A 25316-nucleotide genomic window follows, 5' to 3' on the forward strand; every position below is an offset into this window, starting at 1 on the left:
GTATAAACAGAGTGGATTTGGAAAAGAATATGTACCTGCAACAGAAATCTGTTGTAACTCCAATTTACAACTCTCCTTAGCTTTGAATTCAATGTCTCCTTTATCAAATAAAATGGATCGGATGAAACTTTTTGAAGCTATGTATACCTTTCCTCGCACATAAAATTCCCACTTTATGAAACTTTTTGTTCCATCTTTGCCTCTTTGGTCTCGTGGTGTCTCACTAAATGCATGTCTTCTTAGTTAGTACCTGAATCATATTAGTTCATTACAATGTTATTCTTAGGAAAACAAACAATTTAGTTAATGAAATTTTCATATGCAAATTAATGTAATCTCCAAATTTTAAAATCAAATAAGTCATAATAACATTAATCTACAGCGAGATCTCATTACACTATCAAACTTTTGTTAACACTCTCTCCCTAAAATCACACACTGTAAAGTTCCCTTCCATCATATCAGATATTAAACAACAGACCCTGATCCAGAACAGAACAGAACACAACACAACACCACACAAAGCACTGTTATTAAAGGAAAATCTTCTTTCATTTTCCGATTTTGCCCCTGAGCTTGACACCAAGAACTCTCTCCATCTTAGCGAGCACGGCCTGGTTGGGCTGGGCTTTGCCGTTCTCGTACTCCTGCACCACCTGCGGCCTCTCATTGATCTGCTTCGCCAGCTCTGCCTGGCTCATCTTCTTATCCAAACGGGCCTTCTGTATGGCCTGCCTCACCTCCACCGCCACCCGCTCCAGTGCCGCGGGCTCCGTCCCTTCCTCCAGCTTCCTCGCGTTGATCCCAGGCCCGGGCTTCCTGTTAGACCCCGCGTCAAACTTCTTGATGGTCTGCACCTCGGCGCCCGACCGCAGGGCCTGGTTCACGGCCTTGGGATTACGAAGGTCCTGGGCCTTGGGCCTGGACTTGTGCAGAACCACAGGCTCCCAGTCCTGCGTTATGGTCCCCGTCGATCGAGTCGGCATCGTTGCAAAACACGAGGTAAGTTTTGAAGAAAAACGAAATGATGAATTGAATGAAGAAAACCGGTTGTGAGTGAAGAAGAAAAATTGAAAACTGAAAAGAATGGTAGAGAGATGGTGATATATATACGAGGCTTGGTGAAATGAGTGTCTCTGGAACGTTCTTTGTGTGATTTGGGTGGGTGCCGTAATGCCGTTTGTGTGGTTTCTCCAGAAGGTTCGACCTATATCCAATTCGTTGCTTTGTGGCGTTTTCAAATGCCGTGGATATTTTCTTTCTTTCTTGTTCATCAAGCAAGTCGAATATATACTCTCTTTTTTTTTTTTCCTTATTTGGAGGTTGATTATAGATTATGAACTTCATTATCATGGAAAGCAAAGTTAGCAAACAATGGGACGACGGACGAAGGTTAAAAAAGTATTTATATTCTTAAAATTTATTATTAAAAAATAATTTTGTGTTTGAATAGAAAATATAAGAAGTATTTTTAAGCAAATAATTTATTAAATTTCCTTACAATTTTGGTTTTTAAAAAGTGTGAAAATACTTAATCAATTAAAAGTAGACTAAAGGTTTATTTTAGTTTTTAGATCGAATCTTACTTGGAGTACTGTCCATTGAAATATTTTATTTTTATTTCGAATGAATTTAATTTAATATAATGTTCTTCGTTCTATTAAATTTAAAAAATATTTAATATTCTTAGTCACATACATAATAATTACGAAATTAGTTAAATAAATATTATTAAGAGGCTTATTACACATACAAGCATATTTCAGAACTCTTTCTCTTTCTCCTCCTCATCTTCTGCTGCTTCTTCTTCTTCAAAAACGATTTCAGAGCTTGATGTAAAAAAAATGGAAATCGAGAATAACGAAGAAAGAAAACAGAGAAAAGCACATAAATGAAGAAGAAGAACAGAAAGAGGAAGAAGAACGTGCAGCAAGAAGAAGAAGAAGAAGAAGAAGAAGAAGAAGAAGGAGAAAGAGAAGGAAAGAAACGAAAGAAAAGAAGAAGAAGATGAAGAGGAAGAAGAACGTGCAAGAAGAAGAAGAACGAGAAAGAGAAAGCAAGAAACGAAATAAAAGAAGAAGAAGAGGAACGTGCAGCAAGAAGAAGAAGAAGAAGAAGAAGAACGTGCAGCAAGAAGAAGAAGAACGAGAAAGAGAAGGTAAGAAACGAAAGAAAAGAAGAAGAAGAGGAAGAGGAAGAAGAAGAAGAACGTAGACCTTGCATCGCGTTTTTGGGGTTTATTCGTTAATTAACTTGTAAAACATACAAGCCCTAATGACTTGTATGCAGAGCTTTTCTCTATTATTAATTTATTTTTTCGGTTCTTATATCGTGACTATATGATGAGTTTGGAAAACTCCAAATTAATATTTGTGATGAACAAACATTATTAAAAAACAAATAATTACAAAATTATTAATTTGATCTTAATTCACACTTGCTTAATTAATAATTTTGTTGTGCAGATTTATGTTGGGCCGAAAATAAAGGAAATCTACAGCAAGCCCAGTTTGATTTTTCAGCATTCATACAAATGGTTTTAATCATTGAGGCTGAATTGGTTTGGACCAGACTTGAATATGCAAGCCCAAATATATTATTGGTGTATAACCAACTTGTTTGGTCCGAAACAAAAAGGGGAGAGATGGAACACAATATTACTTTATTCATTTAAAAACCCATTCTCTTGATCATGGTTGCATGCTCCAACGGATTCCAATTCTCAATTTGGATGGAATTCAAATTTAATTAATGCATTGGAAACATAAGAAAGAGAGAGAAGATTGATTTGATGGCTATTATGACTATGCACGCCACTCTAAGGGAAGTAAAAGCAAGCTATTCTCAAATTAATGTGTTTAACCACTCTACATTGCTTTTCTTCAGATTCCTTTATTCTCTCTCATCTCTTTCTTCTTCTTTCTTCGGTCCTTGTCCAGGAAACAATGGAAGAAATGTTCTTCAACCAAGAAAAAGAAGAAGTTGCATGCATCAAGACCATCAAGCTAATGATGGCAAGAAAACATACTAAAATAAAAATGAGCTGTGGCTGAGATATTCACCAAATATGGTTAGATTTGGTGAGGTTATCTTGAGCTTTTCATGCTCAAAAATGGACATTGAAGATTCGGCCAACAAGGAAGATCTTGGAGGCGTGACTTGTCTTTGATTCTGCTCAACCACCACAGGGAGTAGCTAGAGTGGCGAAGTGATGGTTGAAGGCAGAGATTGAAGCAGATGTAGTCATCATCATCATGAAGCATCAAGGGCCAGAAATCCATCTTGGAGAGGAAGCCAAGGATGGAGCGCTCGGATTGATGAAGAGTGATGACCAAGGAAGGACTAGAGGTATTTGCATGTTGGTTTTTGCATGAGTTACCTCTTCTCTCTTTGTGGCCGAACCGGTTTTGTTGTGAAGGAAAAGAAGCTGAGCTCGGGTTTGTGTTTCAACTGTGAAGGCTTCACTTCTCTATAAAAGGGGTGAACAGTCATGGTTTGATTCAAGGAGTAAGATTTGAGAGTGCAAGGCACAGAGTTCTCAGAGCTACCTAAGCTAGCAGTTCTTCTTCTCCTTCAATGTTTTATGTTTTGTATTTTTCTGTTTAATTTTGTCATGTCTTGAGTCTCATGGAAAAAGGCAAACAGTGAGGTTTGTATGAAAAAGCCATAGAGCGGAAAAAGGCAGAGAGAGCAAAATTAAAAGAAAAAAGCCATAGATGTCTTAGAGTTCCTTTGTACATCTGTGTTGTGTTTCATGATTCTATGGGAATCCCCTTGTAAGTTGGGTTAGCACTTTACAAGTTGTAATCTGGATGATAATAGTGAAATTCCATCATTGTTGTGATGGAGACTGGATGTAGGTTGCACTGCACTTAGCAGCTGAACCAGGATATATCTGGGTGTAATCTTCTCTCTCTCTTCCTACTTCAATTCTGTTTTTACTGTTCAGATGAAAAATAAAAAATGTCTCGTGGCTAGGGACGAGCTAAAAACAGAAAAGTTTCTTCCAAAGTCCAGCAAGTGTTAGCAAGCGAAAAAGGGGCTAAGATTCAACCCCCCTTCTCTTAGCCACTGAAACCATCACTATATATTGGTCTTCTTGTTAATTTATTAATCTTAATATCATTTTAATATAAATATAGTTAATATTTTTTATCTTTAAAATTATAACATTGAAATATATATACATATTAAGAAAGATATTATTTAATTAATAATATTTATACTTTACGCACATTAACAATATTAAATATTTACCATATCAATAGTGGGACAAAAAATTGTAATAAATTGTTATGGATAAAATTGGGCTCTTATTAACATTTTAAGAAAATTATAAAAAGTATTTTATTAAATATTATTAAAAATAAAATTTATATTTTAGTATATTGAAAATTAAGTTTTTTATTATATTTTAAAAATTATTTTAGATATGGAATAGAAAGTGGTGTTTTAGTTAAATATTGGTGTTTGGGGTATTTTTCAGAGATGTGAAAGTGTCAGAAACACTGCTCAACATGTAGATTCTGTGTTAGCTTTTCGTAAAATGAAAACAGCTTTATCAGAGATTCCCAACAGAAATTCGCCACATGTCGTGTTTTCAGGCAACACGCAAGTTTCGTGTTAACGTAGCAGAAATTCTGTTCAAATTTTTAAAGCAACTTTATCAAAGATTTTCAACAGAGATTCGTCATATAGCAGCTGCTGAGCAACATGCAGCATCCATGTTACCCATTGTAGAGATTCGTGAAAGCCACATGTCTCCATCCAAACAACACGCAGGGTGCGTGGTAACCTCCTTTTGCCACGTGTCGGCCATGCAGCAGCACGCAAGTAACGTGTTGACTGCTGTCTCCATGCAAGAGGCAAGCCTTGCTCTGGGAACAAGTGTCATTATGGTTTAGTTTTGGTTCCGGTATATAAAAACGGAGGAGGAGTGGGGCTTGGCTTCATTTCATTTCATTTCGTTCCCCATTCGCTATTATCATACACTCTCATCTCATGAAACCATAGTCATTAGCCGCAACTGTTTTTTTTATTTCATTTTATTTATTGTGTTAGGGGCAGGGGCAGAGCCACATAGTAGCAAAGGGGGGCAATGACTCCCCTAATTTTTAATTTCTTACATGTAAATTATATATAAATTTTAATTTAACTCTCTTAAAATTTTATTTTAGTCTTATTTTATTATGTAAATATTTTTAGCCTCTATCTCCCCTAGTTAGGGGTGATTAGTTAGTTTTAGAGTTGAGAGTAAGATTAGAACATCTAAAATGGTACGTAATTATACGTCTGCATAAGATCATATCATTAACTATTTGGGACATCTTAACCATGTAAGTTTATTATTTCCGGTTAATTTGTTAGTATTTATTTGGTTAGCATTAGTTTAATAGTTTGTCATTATTTATTTGAATAATTTTTATCTAAATGATTTTATTAATAAAATTAATAAAAAAATATGAATGTGAATGATAAGAAATTTGAATTTTTCTAATTATTATTTATTTTATTTTTTTTATTAATTTATTCTTGTTGTTATTTATTAAATTAATTCCCTTTGTGGTTAAAATTTACCAGGTTAATAGGATTCTTCTGTCCCGTAAATTTGACTAGCCAGAGACGTGGCATCCGGCGGTTGACCAAGCCTTACAAACTACCGAATTCTACCAGCTCTAGAAAGTTGGAGTGATCAGAGGGCATTTCGCGATACTATCTGCTCTTCTGAAAAGGTGATGGCCAGAGACATTGGAGGACGTGTTACACATATTCGGCCCACCCATTAATGGAGAGGTTGTGACTAGTTAGATCGATAGCAGTCACGACTTCTTGGTCACCCAGAGTTTCGCGATATTCGGCAGTGAACCCGTCGTAAGCAGTTCATCCAAAAGCTACATAAAACTTTCATGGGTTCGTCATATTAGAGACACATAGCCTTTAGACACATGCGAGCCTGTTAAGTGCTATGTTAGGCGTTGCATCTTCTGTCTGCTGGGTACCACCCTCTTCGCGGATAAGTCGACAGCATATGCCCACGCGAAGAAGTATTGAACCAGCGATATTTGAAAGCTCTTATGCATGAATTGAAGCTTCAGAATACCCGATGAAGTATCCTAACATCGTCCACCTCTTGACTCCCATTAAACAAGTGTCGTGTTTCTATTTGAACTTGTGAACCAGGCATCTTTTGAACTATTGCCAAGAACCACAACGGCAAAGTTTGGTAAGATTCTTCCCACCCACTAAAAACCTTGGTTATCGACTTCTGCTTTGCAAACCAAGCTTTTCGGTAACTGATAGTGTAGTTGAATATTGCCTGGATTTCGGCAATTATAGATTTGATCTTTATGAAAAGGTCAGATTCAACCAATGGCTTCATAACCTCAGCAATCATGTCTGAGTCTAAATTAGAGTGATCGTGTGAGATCATTCCCATGGAACACGTGTGCCTCCCATTGTATCTCCGAATCTTTCAACAGGCTTTCTTCTGTATCAAGTTGGCTCAGATAAGCCAGTTGCACCCACGTCCATCAGTCTTGCACTTTGCATAGAACGTTTGTGGTTCGGATTTATAAACATAATCGACTCCTTTGGAGATAGTGTAACTCCGAATTGCCGCAATGACTGATTTTCTTGAACCGTATTGCATTCCGATTCTAAACTCCCCATCCTAAGGATCAGCAACACCTATAAGAAAACAAATTTGTCGCTCATCGATCCGTTAAAACCAAATCAAGTAAACATATTATCCACTCCTTACATATCTATGTTTGCATATTCGGGAAATTCCAATGCCTGTATGGCGTCAAGATCTAAGTTACGCATAAAAAGTGGAACATCTATTGATTGACTAACTGCGGTTGGAACTACTAAAGTTTCTGCCATTGCCTCACCTCGCCCATCCCCGTCCTCGTCCTCATCACCAGCTTCGTACGTAGCTTCGAACTCCTCATCGCTATCATTATTTATTTCCAAGTACACTTCGTCTTGTCATCTTGCACATTTGTGTCATGTTGAACCTCATCTGCAGCTATATGCTCAAACTCACCATATAACTCAATCCTCAGGTGTTGTACCTAAGTTTGTTGGTGAATATGAAACATCCGCTGAATACTTGTTTCATCGACGATTGGCATAATTTCAAACTGTATCAGGCCGCCAAATACGACAACTGGACTCTTGTAGATATAGTTATCAGAACCAAACCAGTAATTAATCCGGTCATATGATTGGGTCACCAGGTCACTGGTTCAACTGATGGGTCACAGATTCACCCGGTTAACATGGTCATAATTAAAAAAATATAAAACTATATAAATAAAATTAAAATAATGGTTTAAAACTTAAAATACAAGTCTTTACAAATATTAATAATCTAATATCAATTTTTAGACATAATAAACTAATCTATAATAAACTAATCTCTAGTACAAAATATTCTCATAATTTAAATGAACAAGGACGATCAACATATTACACATTTTTAAAATACAAGTCTTTGCTGATGATGCTTGTTCCTTAGATGGTGGTGTTTCTGATAGTGTTTGAGATGAAGACATTTTTAAAATTATAGTAAAAGAAACAAAAAATTTTCAGCAATGAAAGATTTAGCCAGGCAATTTTTTAATCAACACAGCAACAACCACCGAAGTTCACTAAGGATAATCAACAACAAATTCAACTATTCAAGTATTCACCTCTATTATCCGGCGACAAAATTCAATCCAATGATGTTATCCAGCAACAAAAGAAAATTGCTCATGTTCAGCAACAATTGTGAAAAATCAAATACAGTAGCAACAACCACTAGATTCAACAAAAATTATAATTAAAATTTGCTAAGGTTCAACAATAATTCTAATTTATTCAAGTATTCAAATTTGTTATCTAGCAACAAAATTCAATCTAATGATGTTATCCAACAACAAAAAAAAAATTGCTTAGGTTCAGCAATAATTGTAAAAAATTAAATACAGCAGCAACAACCACGAGATTCAACAAAAATTATAATAAAAATTTGCTCATATTCAACAACAATTTAATTTATTCAAGTATTTAATTTTGTTATCCAACAAAAAAATTCAATCCAATGATGTTATCCAGCAACACAAAAATATGCTTAGGTTCAGCAATTGTAAAAAATCAAATACACAACAATAATCACCATATTCAACAGCAATTCTAATTAAAATTTGCTTAGATTCAATAACAATTCTAATTTATTCAAGTATTCAACTCTTATATCCAGCAACAAAATTCAATCCAATTATGTTATCTAGCAACAAAAATTTGCTCAGGTTCAGTAACAATTGTGAAAAATCAAATACAATAGCAACAACTACCAGATTCAACAACAATTCTAATTAAAATTTGCTCAGGTTCAACAACAATTCTAATTTATTCAAATTTGACACTGAAACCAGTGAAAGAACAGGATTGAAAATTCAAACAGAGCTCACCTGGTTAACTGGTTCCGAACTTCCAAGACCGCGACGAAACAAGAAGACGACGACCAACACCATCATCCAACGGAGCAGATGCTGCTTGACTGGTTCCGTCTGTTTCTTCCGCTGACGAAGCGAATGCAGGAGCACGAGACCGTGACGACGAGCTTATGAGTGTGAGACCGAGAGAGTGACAAGGTGAGGCTGTGAGAGACTGAGAGTGATGACTGACGAGATGAGGGGAAAGATGAGAGAGTGACGCGGTGAGGGCAAGCCCGTGGAGTGTCGACAGAGGAGAGAGATGAGGGTGGGGGTGGGGGGGTTCCATTCAGATTAGGTTTTAACAAAAGGGGGTGGGGGAAGAGGCATCTGAAACGACGTCGTTTGCAGGTAAAGTTAAAGAAAAAAAAATAAAAAACACAACCCAGACCGAGTTGTATTAACCGACCGGGTCACCGGTTTTGATAAAACCGGCCGGGTCGAACCGATTTTTACCGGATCTCATGCTTATTCGGTTCAATAAGTGACTTGACTCGGCCAGATGACTGGGTGATTGGGTTTTCGGTCGAACCGGCCAGGTCGAGTCGGGTTTAATAACTATGCCTGTAGAGAATGTTGCACACCTTCTTTAAAATATCAGTCACTATGCTTTGATAGAGTCCGTACTGTAGTTCCGCAAATATAGTGCACGGAACCGCAAATAAAAAGGTATTCTCACACGCAAAATTCACCCCCATATGTATTTCGTATGACCTCATCGTTGTGGTAAACCACTACATTTGCAGTGCCTTCCATCACACCAATCCTGGAGGAAAATACCTCTCCCATAATGAAGTAAAATGATTACGAGTTTCAGTTTTTATAGGCAGAAGACTCACCTTGCAGATTACGTATTGCAACGCCATGCAACCAGCGTTTGCCACGTGTACAACACGCAGTATGCGTGTTGCTTGCCAAGCTGCCACATGTCAAACACAGATGGTGTGTGTTGCATTTGATTTGTACAAGTGTCCAACACGTTAGGTGCAAGCTAAGTCAGTCCTGCGTGTTTTGCCTACACCTCTGTAACATCCACCCACCTGTATATACACCAAAATCTCCATTTCCAACAAAAACATACATCTTTATTCCATATTAAAATTCTTTAGCCAAATATATCTTTAGGATATAAAATATCCTAAATCTTTTTTTTTTTTGGAGTAATTTTTTCTTTTCCTTCCCCCTAGCGTTTGTTTTGAGGTACTGAGACAGAGACTGAGAGATTGAGATTCGATATCATGTTTGTTGGTTAAAAGACTAGTACAAAAATTTCTATCTCTGTACCTAAAATTTCAGTATTTCAGTACCTCCAAAAAGTGGAGACACCGAAGACCAAAATTTTTAGAGATGGAGAGTGAAACTTTGATAATATTTTATATTTAAAATACCTTTATTTCAATTAATTAATTCTAATTTTATCCTTTGTACAAATTAAATTATAATTTCATTCTTGTTTCAATTTCTGTCTCCCACTTTATACCAAAAAAATACTAAAATTTATTTTAATTTTTGTCTCTTAGTCTCTGAGTCTCATTTTCATTTTTTCGTCCCCATCTCTCCATCAAAACTATCTAACTGGATAAAAGTTAAGCAAAACTGTTGATGATGCACGGACTTATTTTTCTTTTTTTAAAAAAAAAAGAAAAAAAAAAGAAAAAGAAATGAAGACAGAAAGGGAGAAACCGAGAAAGCAATTTATAGTTTTGGTCTTTTGGAACACCCAATTTATTGAATTTAACAGGTTGAGAATGAGCGCTAAAACTTCCCCTTGGCGCCAAAAAATTTTACTGCACAGTCTCAAATATACACAATTCTACCGTAAAGCTTAAACCCTTTCATACATTTTTTCTGTCACTCTCGCATTCTCACCTCAACGATGAATCGCCAGAAATCGATACTTTCATTCTTCCAGAAAGCCTCGCTGGAAAACAAATCTTCCGGTGAGCGCCGACCTCCCGATTCGTCTGTCCGTCAACACGACCGTAATTTCACGGCCGCCGTCAATCCTCCAGCGCCGGCGGTAGAAGATGTCAGAGGAACCGACACGCCGCCGGAGAAGGTGCCGCGTCAGGTTCTACCGGCGACCTTCGCTTCGAGCGGGAATGGCTTTGCTCCTAACCTCTTTGAGAGCATCATGCACAAGTTTGTCAGCGACGGCGATAAGCTTAGTCATAGGTACAAGTCATTCATTCGGTCATTCCCCTTTAGGGTTTTGTTTCACCAAAATGCGAGAGAAAAAAAAATGAAATGTGCTTATTTCGTAAAGTTTCGATGTTCTATTTTCTTATATTGTTTCCTTTTTCCATTAAGTTTATTAGAAAATAGAAAAAAGTAAGTTAACAGAAGTGTCAACTTGTTATCTGAACTAAATGCATGTGAAAGGTGAATGGAAAAAAAATAGCATGTGAATTTTCACTTTGAGAATGATGATCAATCATCATATTTTGGATTATTCGGTAAACTTTTGCAACATAGTAAATTGAAGCAATTTGATTTCTCCAAGGACTTTTATTCTCTAGCGAGTTAAACGATACCGAACATACAATACTGCTGGAACTGAAATTTCTAAATGAAATGCTGTTTAATTTAATATAATTTTTATTATTGTTATTTTGCCACTACAATGATCTTATGTGTGCTAATGTTTTTGCAGGAGCCAGTCATCAGATGACAGTTTGTGTAAGTCTTCTTCACCATTATGTGCTAACGGTAAAGGACAGCATCAGGAGTATGAAGGAGCTTTTCAACCTATGGTGAAAAATACTGCTGTAAGTCTCAAGGCAAAGGCAAATCAGTTAAAGCCTATCGAAATTAATGATGATGTTGTTGGGCCTGAAACACCAGGGATGCAGCCTCTTGCTTCTCATGCTAAGCGAAGTCGAGATGATGAATCCAAATTTCGTTCATTGATGGATTCTGGCAAACGAGTCAGATTTCTTGAGGATTCACCATCACTGAACTTGACTAAGAAGGAAGCAGAAGTGGCTAGCAGGTTTGAGTGGCTTGATCCTTCTCGAATCAAGGATGCAAGTGGAAGAAGGCCCAATGATCCTTTGTACGACAGGACAACACTTTATATACCTCCGGATGCTTTGAAAAAGATGTCAGCTTCACAGAAACAGTATTGGAGTGTCAAGTGTAAATACATGGATGTTATGCTATTTTTTAAAGTGGTTAGTTCATGAAGTATTTTGACTATTGATGTCGTAATACCATTTAATTCTGAGGATTTACTGTGTATTCATTACCTTCAATTAATAGTAGTCTGCCATAATTAATGGCATTCACAGGGGAAGTTTTATGAGCTCTATGAAATGGATGCTGAAATTGGCCATAAGGAGCTTGATTGGAAAATAACATTAAGTGGTGTGGGAAAATGTCGACAGGTCAACTCTTTTGTCGTATATAGTCGTTTGATTATTACTTTCCTACTTGTTTACCTCTTACAGATTAAAGAGAGTTGTTATTACTTGCTACTTCAGGTTGGTATATCTGAAAGTGGATTGATGATGCTGTTCAAAACTTGGTTGCTCGGGGGTAAGTACTAAGGATAGAGTGAGATTTTGTTTGAAAGTTGATTTGATTAAATGTAATGTACATCTGAAGTGGAGATTTCGTGCAGCACATAGATGAGTATGGCTAACTCCAGATAGATTGCATGATATGATCTTACTAATCATGTTGCATATCAATTTCCTAGCTAATGAATTGAGGACTTAGTATGCCCTGTTTTGAGTTTTTTCTTTCGTTGTGAAGATACAAGGTTGGAAGGGTGGAGCAGTTGGAGACATCCGAAGAAGCAAAGGCTAGAGGAGCCAACTCTGTAAGTTTTTCCATGCTTACAGTTGTGTTGGCTTTGCTAAATTCTTGTAGGTGACGTTGTTCTTTGGTTGTACATAGAAAGTTTTGCTTCATAGCTATTTAACCTAGATGTGGATAAATTCACGTTCATTCAAACATTTTGAATTTCCTGTGTCTCAGTCTATTGTATGTGTTGGAAACTGTTTCCTACCTGATGTTGCAGCAGATAACATGACATTGAACTGAATTAAGATAAATCTTTATATATCATTTTATTTATTCATTACCCTTAGTGCTTTTGAGTTCTAACAAATTATCTTATGCAACGTGCAAATTCAGATTGCCTTTTTTGCATGGTATTACTGACTGTCATCATATTTTCAGGTTATTCAAAGAAAATTAGTTCAGGTCATCACTCCATCAACCACTGTTGAGGGTAATATTGGGCCTGATGCCAACCATCTGCTTGCAATAAAAGAGGTTTGCACTGTTGCTGAGTTATTAATTTTTGCAAGCTATTACAAGTATACCTAATGCATAGATAGTTTTGTTGGTACCTCGAAATGTTAAATGGTGATAAATTGAAAAATTTACAGGGTAGCACCAGCTTGGATGATGGTTCAGTTGTGTATGGATTTGCTTTTGTTGATTGTGCTCGTCTTCGATTTTGGGTTGGCTCCATTGATGATGATGCATCATGTTCTGCTCTGGGAGCTTTATTGATGCAAGTATGTTTTGGGACATCTTAATTACCTATTTTTCACTTTTATAATTAGGGTATAGGTTTCATGAATTGTAACTCATTTGTAAAACTTTTAGCTAATTTAATTTTGGGCATTGGTGTTTAGGTGTCGCCTAAGGAAGTTATATATGAAAGTAGAGGTGAACAACAATCTATTCTCAAATACATATCAAATCTAAAGGTCCATTATTTCATGTTAAAATATAATGTTTTTTCAGGGCTGTCCAAAGGAGCTCAGAAAGCGCTTAGAAAATTCTCATTACATGGTGAGATGTGATCTTCTGTTGCTGGTGTGGGGATATATTAATGTGATGTAGAAAGCACTCTGGGATTTTATATGGGTGTTTCTTTGGCTTGGGAGCTACACATCAATTACAGCACTTCTTGAAATTGATTTTGCACGGTTTTATATAGTAATAAACATCTTGTGGTTGGAAAATGTTATGATTTATTTGGTAATTTTGTTTTTCTTATTTCAAAATGAACCGGGTTTTAATATGTACACAATATGATTAACCTTCTGAATCTGTAGACACCACCTGGACTATATCCATATGATATGAATATATATATATGGAACAAAATGTTTTCATAGGAATTCAGGCTATATATGTTCATTATTCTTAACGCAATTGCTTGTGTACATTCTGATAACTTGAGACCAATTACATTAGGAACATTTTTCAGGTCGCAATTCTTTTCATTACTTTGTTCTTTTGTTTTTGGATATTTTGGCACTACAACGCAAACTCCCTATATCCTAGGCACAAAATTCTCATTGTCCTCTAATTTATTTTAATGTTAGAAAGTATTTCTGAATCTCAATTCTCTTTTGCAGGTTCAACAACATTACAGTTGACTCCAGTGCAGTCTATTGCTGACTTGGTAAACACAGAAATCAATGATTTAGTTCGCTCAAAAGAATACTTTAAGAGGTCTTTTCATTCACTTGATTATGTGCTGAGCAAAGTTACTCATCATGAAACTGCAATGTGTGCTCTTGGTGGACTGATTGATAATCTAGTTAGATTGAAGGTATGTTTAGTGCTTACTATGATTCCTTTTAAGTGGGGTTAGTAGCAGTATTTTTAAGAATATTCAGTTATGTTGCAATGGTTAGTAGCAGTATTAAAATGCTCTACTTTATGCACAGCTAGATGATGTCCTTCAAGATGGGGATATATATCCTTACCAAGTTTATAGGGGATGCCTTAAAATGGATGGTCAGACGTTGATAAATCTGGAGATCTTTGGTAATAATGCGGATGGTGGGAAAACAGGTAAGTGATTATTTGATTTGTTCTATCTTAGAACTGTCTTAACTTTACAACATAATTTTATTAAAAATTAAATATGCAGTTGTATAATCAGTTCTCCTCTCACTTCAGGTACTTTGTACAAATATCTTGATAACTGTGTGACTTCATCTGGAAAGCGGCTTCTTAGGAACTGGATCTGTCGTCCTTTAAAAGATGCTGAAGGAATTAAAAAAAGGCTTGATGCAGTTGATGATTTAATGACTCGCCCGGAGATTGTGTCACAGATTGCTCAACATCTTCGCAAGCTTTCAGATTTGGAACTATTGCTTGGCCGAACCAAGTCCAGCCTTCAACTATCAGGCCCTCTTTTACTGCCTTTGTTGGCAAAAAAAATATTGAAGCAGAGGGTGAGTTACTTCTATTTTTGTTTTTTAAGCCTCATTTGTTCAGGACATGGTAATTGTTTTTCACGCTGACTTTGAAACCAAGTTTCACTCATATGTCAGATACCATCTTATTTTAATGTCAAAATAAGCACATTGACTTGCTAGCAACTTTGCATTTTTTATGGCAATCATAGTCTCTGCTTGGTGCACATATGTAATGTTTAATTTATTACAGGTGAAAGTATTTGGGTCACTTGTGAAAGGGCTTCGCACTGCTTTGAGTTTGTTGCTTCTTCTACAGAATGAGCAGCCTTTAACATCATCCTTGACAAAAGTCTTTAAACTACCAATTCTGGCTGGTAGTGATGGGCTTGATCAATTTCTTAGTCAGTTTGAAGCAGCTGTAGATAGTGACTTCCCAAATTATCAGGTTTGTTTCCTTACTCATGCTTCTCATTTAAAAAATATGAAATAAAACCTTCATATCTTCTCAATCTAAGGGCTTCAGGTTCATGAGAGCTAAACCCAAGCACTAAAGATAAAAAAATTTGCTAGTTTAAAACTTATATTGTATGGGAACTGGCATGTACCCTCATCAGAGGGTCCTGTTGGTGACAGTTTGCTGTGTTACTTGGAAATTATAATTGTTGATAACCATCAGTAATTTATCGAATATTTTAAATATTGAAACAGAAGAATATTCAGTGATAATAATATCAAGGGATGTATGTTAGTTCACAATATTGGATATAGTACTAAAATTAGGGTACCTGCTCAATGGCCATGAACATTGATCAGCCAAAGCTAAGGCTGTGAAGTATGATGAGGAAGAAGCACTAATCAACACCCTGATCTAGGGTCCAAGGTGATGAGGGCTAAATCCCAAAGACTGTGAGTAGGTCATGCACCTGAGACCAGATTGGGGACTATGTGAATGATAGGCAAGGAGTGGGAGACTTGACAGATACAAGATCCAGGGGACAAGCCTTCGGGTAATTGTAGGTGGGATTAACTTGTTAGGAAATTTTAGATTTGGTTCTTCGGGAAGTGGGGAATGGGCCTGGCCAAAATGTAGATGAGGGTGGAGGCTAAATGTTTAACCAGGCTAACTGAAATTCACTTTGGTTTTTATATAAGCTATGAATTCCGTTGCACTATTTGGGCTGGCTGTGTAAGCTTACTCTATTTTGACAGCCTTGTGTCCTTTTAACAAATTTGGTGCATTATGCTAAACATCTGTGTAATTAAAGTTTTAAACAATTCATTTATTGTGGTGACCAAATCCATTTCTAATTATCTTTGTTAAACACGTGCTAGCTGACTGCTTTGCCTTTTTCTACATAGAATTAACAGTTTTAAATTTTGATGTGTATTGTATCTCAAATGTTGATTCTCAAATTTTCAACAATATTACATGGTCATATGTTAGAACATGCAATTGCTTGTTATGTTGTTATGTTTGAATATGTTTTTCCTTTGTCAACATTAATGTGAGGAATAGAGGGAAAGTTTTTACTTGTATACATGACTAAGCATATATTATATCTGGTGGCAGAATCATAATGTTACAGATTCAGATGCTGAAACACTTACAATACTTGCTGAACTACTTTTGGAGAAAGCTACACAATGGTTTGAAGTTGTTCACGCCATCAATTGCATTGACGTGCTAAGATCCTTTGCTGTTACTTCTAGCTTCTCATCTGGAAGTATGTGTAGGCCTGTCATAGTGCCAGAAAGTTTTACGGGTAAAGACAATGGAGGACCTGTGCTTAAAATGAAGGGGTTATGGCATCCATTTGCCCTAGGAGAAAATGGATGTGTGCCTGTCCCCAATGACATAATTCTTGGTGAGAATGAAGGTGGGCATCATCGCACATTGCTGCTGACTGGACCAAACATGGGTGGAAAATCAACACTTTTGCGTGCTACCTGTCTGGCTGTTATAATGGCTCAGGTTCTCTCTTTTGTTCTAGTGTATATTCTCGTGTTTTCCCCCTGTTAGACCTCTGCACTCTACTCTATCCGCCTGATTTAAGTACACACCATTGTTCAGTTTCCTTCCTTCCTTTCTTTCTTTGTAACAAATTTTCCTTATTGTAAGGGGAAAACATTACACATTTTGGAATAATACAAGGGGCTTATGTCTGAATTATGAAACCTCTAGGGGGATGCATCTTATATGTTATGCACTTTGCCATGTCATCTTTTTCTGATACCTTTCTTTATAATATGCCTCTGATGCCTTTGCAGATAGGCTGCTATGTGCCATGTGAAAGTTGTGTTCTCTCAGCTGTGGATATCATCTTCACACGGCTTGGAGCAACAGATAGAATCATGACAGGCGAGAGTAAGTACTCACAAATGGAAGTATGCTTTATAATTTGTACCATATGGCATCCAGATGATCTTTCCTGCTTAAACAAATCAATGCTTCTAGTAAGATGAAATGTACAGGCCAACAAATTTTGCTTCTATTTTCAGGTACCTTCTACATTGAGTGCACAGAAACTGCATCAGTTCTCCAGAATGCTACCCAAGATTCTTTAGTTATACTTGATGAATTGGGTCGAGGAACCAGCACTTTTGATGGCTATGCCATTGCATATGCAGTGAGGCTCTGCTCTTTACCATTCTTGTGTGTGTGTGTGAGGTTTTCCAAGCGGCCGCTTTGGTTTTATTTTAAAGTGTGCCACTGCTTAGAATTTCAATACTCTTTAAGTTGGAGAATTACAGTGTGGCTATCTTCTTTTTTTTTTTTTTCGTTCAAGGTTCTGTTAAGCTATACCTTGTGCTTGAGGCATAGTAAACATTTGAAATTGAGTGTGTGACCTAAAGTATCCATGTTTCGATAATGTCTGAAAATTGTCATCCTATTTAATAATTCTCTGGATTTCCACAGGTATTCCGCCATCTGATTGAAAATGTCAATTGTCGGTTGCTATTCGCCACACATTACCATCCACTCACTAAAGAGTTCGCCTCTCATCCGCATGTTAAAATGCAGCACATGGCTTGTGCTTTCAAGTCAAAATCTGATGGCTATTCCAAATGTGGTGAGGAACTAGTATTCTTATACCGGCTTGCCTCCGGAGCATCTCCGGAGAGCTATGGGTTGCAGGTTGCCCTTAAGGCTGGGATTCCGGAGAATACCGTAAAGGTTGCTTCAAAGGCTAGCCAACAGATGAAAAAATCAATTGGAAGAAGTTTCAGATCAAGTGAACAGAGATCAGAGTTCTCAACACTTCATGAAGATTGGTTGAAGACCCTAGTGTCTTTCTCACGGATACAAGATTCTAAATCTTTTAATGAAGATGATTTAGATTCATTAATATGTTTATGGTATGAACTAAAAGCTGCTTTTAGATCGGGAAAACAGATGTTTTAGTGGCAGGTAGGATGGGGTCAAGGATCTGACTTTCATAGTGCAATATGTAAATTTATACTGATTGAGTAGTTTTATACTTTTATTTTCCTTTCAGAAACATAATAGCTTCTTTGTTTTGCTTTTATATGGAAGAAAGGGAAAAGATGCAAATATAGAATTAGAGAACTAGCCAATATATAATGTCTGTCCCTTGTCTTCTTGTGACACTCGAAATAAAAATAATCTTAGGCATTAAAGTATGTTTAACACTAAAAGATGTTACCGATTTTTTATTTTATTATTATTGCTGGGCTTAAAAACCCCAAACCAAGGGAAACCCAAAACAAATTAGACTAAGCCCTGCTTTCGGCGCCACGCACAGGGTTCAATCGGAGATCTATTCACCGGCAAGCACAGCGGGAGGAGCCTGCCAAGAAGCAAATCAAATCCGCCATTGAAGCCAATATTTGCCTAAGGCTGTTGGCTACTGAATTATCGTCTCATCCCTCAATGTATGTTTAAATTTCAATTATTCACTATTTTAAAGTCCTTACAACTTTAAGTATGTAATTAGAGATAATGTGAAAATTCTACCGTAATATCCATTATAAAGTTATGTACATATCTAACTATATTTTATTCTGTCAATAAAAGGTATTTGATTCAATTATTTATTTTAAAAATTTACAAACGAAAATTATGAGATTTATTATAATGCAAAATTCTTACACTAAATGACAGGGGAATTAGCATTAGTGGATTGTTAGGCGAAGGGTATATTGGGATTGAGAAAGTTTAAAATTTGGCCAATATTTAACCATAAAAAATAAAATGAGTAATCTTGCACCATTGGATGTAATCTCCCACCGTTAAACACACTTATGATGGCTAATTAATGGCTATATATCACAATTTCTGCTGGCCCCTAGCACTTCTCATTAGGATTTATCAATGAATATTATTTATATTTAGATATATTTAAATAATACTGTTCTTAATAATCATAATTACCTAAACCTTAAATAAAGCATGGGTCATTCCTAATGAGGAGATTGCTCTGGTCTTGCAAGAAGACCATGTTAGATAAAAATTAGGATGGCAGTTTTGCCTAGTCTTTTCTTTTAGCTTGTTTTCCTTTTCCTTTGTCTCTGAACAACAAAATAAATAAATAAAAATAATGGAGGTTGACAATAATAATTTTCGCAAGGAAGACTAACGAGATAATCGAATGTTTGATGTGCATACTGCATAAGCATAACTTAAGTGTAACGACATTTTTGCAAGGCGAAATCCCTTCAAATAAATAAAATATAAAAATAAGACAATAAAACAGAAGAAATTAAATGTACGAGTGATTTGGCAAATGTTCCGGCAATCATTTTCCCCATGATTATTTGTGTCCTCAAACATGCGAAACTCCATGCACAATCCCCTCTCCTTTGTACTCGGTCTTCTCCACTCTCATCACTCTAATCTAACGTAACCTTTCATCTAACTAACTAAGCTTTTCTTCTCTCAACAAAAATCATGCACATGCACAAGCAATGATGTCACCACCGCATAGTTGAGTAAAACAAATAATAAATTAAAGAAAAAAATGGCGAAATCAATAAAACGGTTATCAGCAATGGATTTCTTAAACGGAGAAGAAGATTATAACCACCAGCACAACCGAAGAAGCAAGTCGATTTCAAGATCAAAACGGAAACAACTTGCACTCTCATGCATGCTAAACACCGAGGTAGGTGCAGTTCTTGCAGTCATTCGTCGAAGCCCCGAATTCAACCCTCTCTATTCCTCCCCGGAAGACACCTACGACTCCTCCATTGTCACCTCCTTAAGGTCCCTTCGTTCTCTCATCTTCAACCCTACACAAGAATGGCGCAGCATTGACCCCTCTATCTACCTCTCCCCCTTCCTTGACGTCATTCTCAACGACGACATGCCTGCCGCCGCCACAGCCGTCGCCCTCTCTTCCATCCTCAAGATCCTCAAGTTCGAGGTGTTCGATGAAAGGACTCCCGGTGCCAAAGAAGCCATGGAAGCTATTGTTACCGCCATCACCGGTTGTCGACTCGAGAAAACTGATCCGGTGTCTGAGGACGCCGTTATGATGAAGATTCTTCAGGTTCTTGCTGGGACAATGCACCACAGGGCTTCCATCTTGCTCAGTGATCCCGCTGTGTGCACGCTTGTCAATGCTTGTTTTCAAGTTGTGCAGCAATCTGTTAATCGCGGTGATTTGCTTCAGAGGAATGCCAGGTACACCATGCATGAGCTTATACAGGTAAGCTGATACGAACCCAGAAAATTTTACTAGTAACACCAAATAAATCATATATAATCATGTTATGTGTATAGCACTATTTATTTAGTATCTCAAAAAAATTTTGTTATATTACCTATAAATAAGTTTGATTATTCTAATATTGTAGATTTGATTATTGTATTATAATAAATTTAATTAGTCTGATGATTGATTATTTAGTTAAAAAAAATATGAATCAGTATGTATGTAATAATTAATTTAATGATTTAGAGAGTTAATTAGTATTGGTTCAAATCCAAGATAAAAACAAAGAAAAAGTGTATTTCTATATATATACATCTAATTTGGGTCTGTCCCTTGTTCAGGTTGTGTTTTCTAGGCTTCCAGAGCTTGAGAAGAAGGGTGGCCGCCACCGTCTCCGCAGTGGGGAATATTCTGGATCAGAAACCGACGACGATGATGATGATGATGAGGATGATGATGGCGGTGGTGGGGAAGTGACTGGCTATGGGATTAAGTGTGCCATTGACATATTCCATTTCTTGTGTTCACTGTTGAATGTTGTGTCTGTGATTGAGAATCCTGATGGGACTTTACCTCACACTGCTGATGAGAATGTTCAGATCTTTGCGTTGCTTATGATCAATTCTGCTCTTGAACTTAGTGGGGATGTTATTGGGAGGCACCCTAGGCTCTTGAGGATGATCCAAGATGATTTGTTTCACCATTTGATTTACTATGGTTCATGGTCTAGTTCCTTTGTCTTGTCCATGATTTGCAGCACTGTCTTGAATGCCTACCACTTTCTAAGAAGGTTAGATTTCATTATTCTTCATTAGTCAGAGAAATAAACGGAATTTTAAAGATAGATTTTTACGTATTTGGTTAAAGAGAAATATTTTGTGTAGTCAGTTTATGAAATTTATCTGATGTAGATTTTACGTCTATTTTTTTATAATAAGTAAAAATAATTTAAATATATAATAATATGTTATCCATATATTCTTTCTTACTTTGAATCAAATTAACAAAATTACATGTCAAAGTCATGATAAAAAAAAAAGTTGAGAAATAAGCATAGTATAAGTTAGCATGAAGTCTCGTACAATGCATTCACACTAGATATTCTTATATCATGCTTCAGATGAACAGAACATACAACATTAAAAGCTTTGTTGTATAGTGTTGCTACTTATGTTATTTATGTATGATTTTAATGTTGTAGGTTTTTACGTTTCCAGCTAGAAGCTTTCTTTTTAAACGTGTTAACAAGACTTGCAAGTTTCGGAAGCTCAATTTCGATTCAAGAAGTAGCAGGTGAGGGAATAATAAACTTTTGCAGACAACCAACATTCATCATAGAAGCTTATGTGAACTTTGACTGCGATCCGTGTTGCCGGAACGTATTCGAGGATTTCGGCAGGCTTCTATGCAAGCATTCATTTGCAGGGAGTGGTTCCTCCACAAGCATGCAAATCCAAGCCTTTGAAGGACTATTGATTCTGATTCACCACATTGCAGACAACATTGACAAAGATGATTCAGGTCCTTTAGGTGCTTATGCAGTTCAATTGAATGAGTATATACCTTTTTGGGAAGACATGGAGAGAGATGAAGATGATTTGGACACTTGGGTGGAACATGTAAGGATGAGGAAATATCAGAAGAAGAAATTGCTGATTGCTGCAAACCATTTCAACAGAGATAACAAGAAGGGTCTAGAGTACTTGAAGCATGCTAAATTGATATCTGATCCTCCGGATCCAAAAGGGTATGCATACTTTTTTCGATACACGCCCGGCCTAGACAAGAAGATCATAGGAGAATACCTTGGAGACCCTGATGAATTCTACCTCAAAGTTCTCAAGGAGTTCACAGAGACATTCCATTTCAATGGGATGGTTCTTGACACTGCTCTTCGTTTCTATCTAGAGAGTTTCTTGTTGCCAGGGGAGTCACAAAAGATTCAGCGCATACTCGAAGCCTTTTCGGATAGATTCTATGATCAGCAATCATCAGACTTGTTTGCAAGCAAGGACACTGTTCTTATCCTCTGCTATTCCCTCATCATGCTCAATACTGATCAGCACAATCCTCAAGTTAAGAAGAAGATGACAGAAGAAGAATTCATTAGGAACAATCGCGCAATCAACGCAGGACAGGATCTGCCTAGAGATTATCTTTCAGAGCTTTTTCAGTCCATTTCAAGTTATGCAATTGCCCTTGACACAAGTACTGTGTCACTAGACATGACACCAAGCAGGTGGATTCAGCTCATAAACCGATCCAAAGTGTCACAGAATTACATACAATGTGACTATGATCGCAGATTATGCAGGGATATGTTTGCTTGCATTGCTGGTCCATCGGTTGCGGCTCTTTCATCATTCTTTGAGCATAATGATGAAGAGGAGCTGCTCCATGAATGCATTGAAGGCTTGTTCTCGGTTGCGAGGATTGCTCAGTATGGACTAGAAGATACCCTTGATGAGCTCATAACATCTTTCTGCAAATTCACCACATTGCAGAATCCATATGCTTCTCCAGAGGAGACTCTCTACACATTTGGCCATGATTTGAAGCCTAGATTGGCAACAGTTGCTGTTTTCACCATAGCAAACATGTTTCGCAACGGGATTAGAGGGGGTTGGAAGAACATTGTAGACTGCTTGATAAAACTCAAGAGGCTTAAGCTGATTCCCCAATCTGTTCTTGATCTTGAGCAATCTGCAGATGCACCAACCACACCTGAATCAGCTGCATCTCCTACTGAAGATCATAGATTTAGCAGCCATCAAATGGGTACCATAATGCAACGCTTTACTCTCCTTTCGCCGGACAACATGGATGATGGAATAAACCTTAGTAACGAATCGGATAGGAATATCAAGATGATCAAACTGTGCCAAATTGGTAGCATCTTCAGTACGTGTTCAAACATTCCCATAGAATCCTTGCACAGCCTTGGGAGATCTTTGATATCTGCGGCTGCCGGAAAAGGCCAAAAGTATAGCACACAGCACGATGAGGAAGAAACCATTGAGTTCTGTTGGGAACTACTCAGTGCAGTAGCCATAGCTAATGCTCACAGGTTCCACATGTTTTGGCCAAATTTCCATGAATATCTTCTAGCAGTTGTTCAGTTCCAAATGTTCTCCCCAGTCCCATTTGCTGAGAAAGCTCTTTTAGGCCTTCTCAAGATCTGTCTAAAGCTCTTTTCCCAACCAGTTGATGACAAGATAAGCGAGGAGGCCATATTCAAGTCCATAACTTTAATGTGGAAGCTTGATAAAGAGATCCTTGACACATGCCATGATATCATTTCTCAAACATCCAGCCGAATAGTCACCGACTATGCTGCAAATTTGCAGACTCCTTTCGGATGGAAATCGCTCTTAAACTTGCTTTCAGTCGCCTGGAGGTATCCGGAAACCTACGACTTGGGAGTGGATGCGTTGGTTACTTTGTTTTCTGATGGAACTCATGTGTCACGAACGAATTATGCGTTTTGCATTGATTGTGCTTTTGGTTGTTTTCTAGCTAAGAACAGTCCTGCAGATAAAAAGAAGAAGATGCTAGATATATTAGCCGATTCGGTTAACTTGTTGATCCATTGGCACAGGACTTTATACTCAGATCCTGGGAGTAATTTCAGTATATCAAGCAGCACAAGCTCTTCCTCTAATGAGGAAACTAGCAGAAGCCTTGCAAACTACAACATGAACCTGTTTGTGAAACTTGGAGAAGCATTCAGAAGAACAACATTGTCAAGACAAGAAGAGATAAGAAACCATGCAGTTCATTCTCTTCACAAGAGTTTCTTGCTTGCTGAGGAACTCCTTTTTATATCATCCAATTGCATCAACTACTTCAACCTTGTGATCTTCGCCATGGTCGACGAGCTTCACGAGAAGATGCTGGAGTACTCGAGGAGGGAAGGCGCAGAAAAGGAAATGAGGAGCATGGAAGGGACACTTAAGCTTGCAATGGAGCTGTTTACTGATATGTTCTTGCAGTCATTGAGGCAAATAGCTGAGAGCCCTGGATTTAGGACATTCTGGTTAGGCATATTGAGGAGGATGGACACGTGTATGAAAGCTGACTTGGGGCATTATGGTCCATCAAGTTTGAGTGACATAATACCTCATTTGTTGAAGAAGATAATAACACAGATGAAGGAACAAGAGATTTTGGTGCCCAAAGAAGATGATGATATGTGGGAGATCACATACATTCAGATACAGTGGATATGTCCTGCTATCAAGGATGACTTATTCCCAATGTAGAACATCAATCTCATACTCATGTAATGTATTAGTATTTATTCTATCATCATCATGTTATGTATTATGTATTCTTTCTTTAAGTTTGGTGCAGCCATTTTTGTAGAACTTAGTGCATTCTCATTTTTATTTTCATAGTACTTTGATGATATTATAATTTCATTACACAAGGAATCTCAATCCACTACACTTGATCATAGATTTATTTTATTTTGACAGATGTTATATGCACCAATTTTTTTTAGTATAATTCATAATTGATTGATAAAAATGAGAGAAGATAAAACATTTCTTGTATGCACACAACCTTGGTCTAGTAGTCATCTTCTATACCTTACAATAAGTGCACTCGAACTCGAATTCGAAACTTGACTGATGCCAAGTAGTGGTAATAACTAATAACCCTAAACCAAAAAAAAAAAAATTCTTGTATACTATAAAAAAACGTCCACATATAAATATAACTTCACATTATCCAGTCTAACGAACAAAACTTATTGAGTTAAAATGAAGTGAATACACCTTTCCCTGCTTGGCCATGCTGTCTCAGGCTCTCAGGTGATTAAAATGGATTATCTCGTCGTTTGATTAATGCTGGTAAAGATCTGCAGTCTTATGTTTTACAAAATTTTCAAAATATTTCATTTTACAGAATGATTATTGATTAGTACCACAATATAATTTACTGTATCACATTCTGAAATGAAAATGTTTCTTTTTTTTTTT

At 36.9% G+C, this 25316-nt stretch overlaps 3 protein-coding genes across 3 annotated transcripts; 2 read left to right on the forward strand and 1 right to left on the reverse strand.

The window, feature by feature from the left end:
• Window positions 1-332: 332 nt before the first annotated feature.
• Window positions 333-1295, reverse strand: LOC112802162 (multiprotein-bridging factor 1c). The gene has a single exon (XM_025845254.3). The coding sequence runs from the start codon at window positions 1272-1274 to the stop codon at window positions 552-554; it is 723 nt and encodes a 240-aa protein (XP_025701039.2). The 5' UTR covers window positions 1275-1295; the 3' UTR covers window positions 333-551.
• Window positions 1296-10091: 8796 nt separating this feature from the next.
• Window positions 10092-18331, forward strand: LOC112802160 (DNA mismatch repair protein MSH7-like). Its single transcript, XM_072237580.1, is given in 18 exon segments — window positions 10092-10658; window positions 11137-11656; window positions 11774-11869; window positions 11966-11984; window positions 11987-12020; window positions 12240-12306; window positions 12669-12764; window positions 12881-13012; window positions 13133-13166; window positions 13245-13292; window positions 13865-14061; window positions 14180-14306; window positions 14415-14692; window positions 14907-15101; window positions 16227-16628; window positions 16925-17021; window positions 17156-17283; window positions 17574-18331. Coding segments are annotated over 18 exon segments (3255 nt in total). The 5' UTR covers window positions 10092-10359; the 3' UTR covers window positions 18060-18331.
• Window positions 18332-19318: 987 nt separating this feature from the next.
• LOC112802168 (ARF guanine-nucleotide exchange factor GNL2-like) lies at window positions 19319-24687 on the forward strand. Its single transcript, XM_025845262.2, has 3 exons — window positions 19319-20325; window positions 20673-21121; window positions 21533-24687. The coding sequence occupies exons 1-3, from the start codon at window positions 19636-19638 to the stop codon at window positions 24591-24593; spliced, it is 4200 nt and encodes a 1399-aa protein (XP_025701047.1). The 5' UTR covers window positions 19319-19635; the 3' UTR covers window positions 24594-24687.
• The last annotated feature ends 629 nt before the right edge of the window (window positions 24688-25316 follow it).

This window comes from Arachis hypogaea, chromosome 5 (assembly GCF_003086295.3).
Source record: "Arachis hypogaea cultivar Tifrunner chromosome 5, arahy.Tifrunner.gnm2.J5K5, whole genome shotgun sequence".
Classification (NCBI taxonomy): Eukaryota; Viridiplantae; Streptophyta; class Magnoliopsida; order Fabales; family Fabaceae; genus Arachis; species Arachis hypogaea.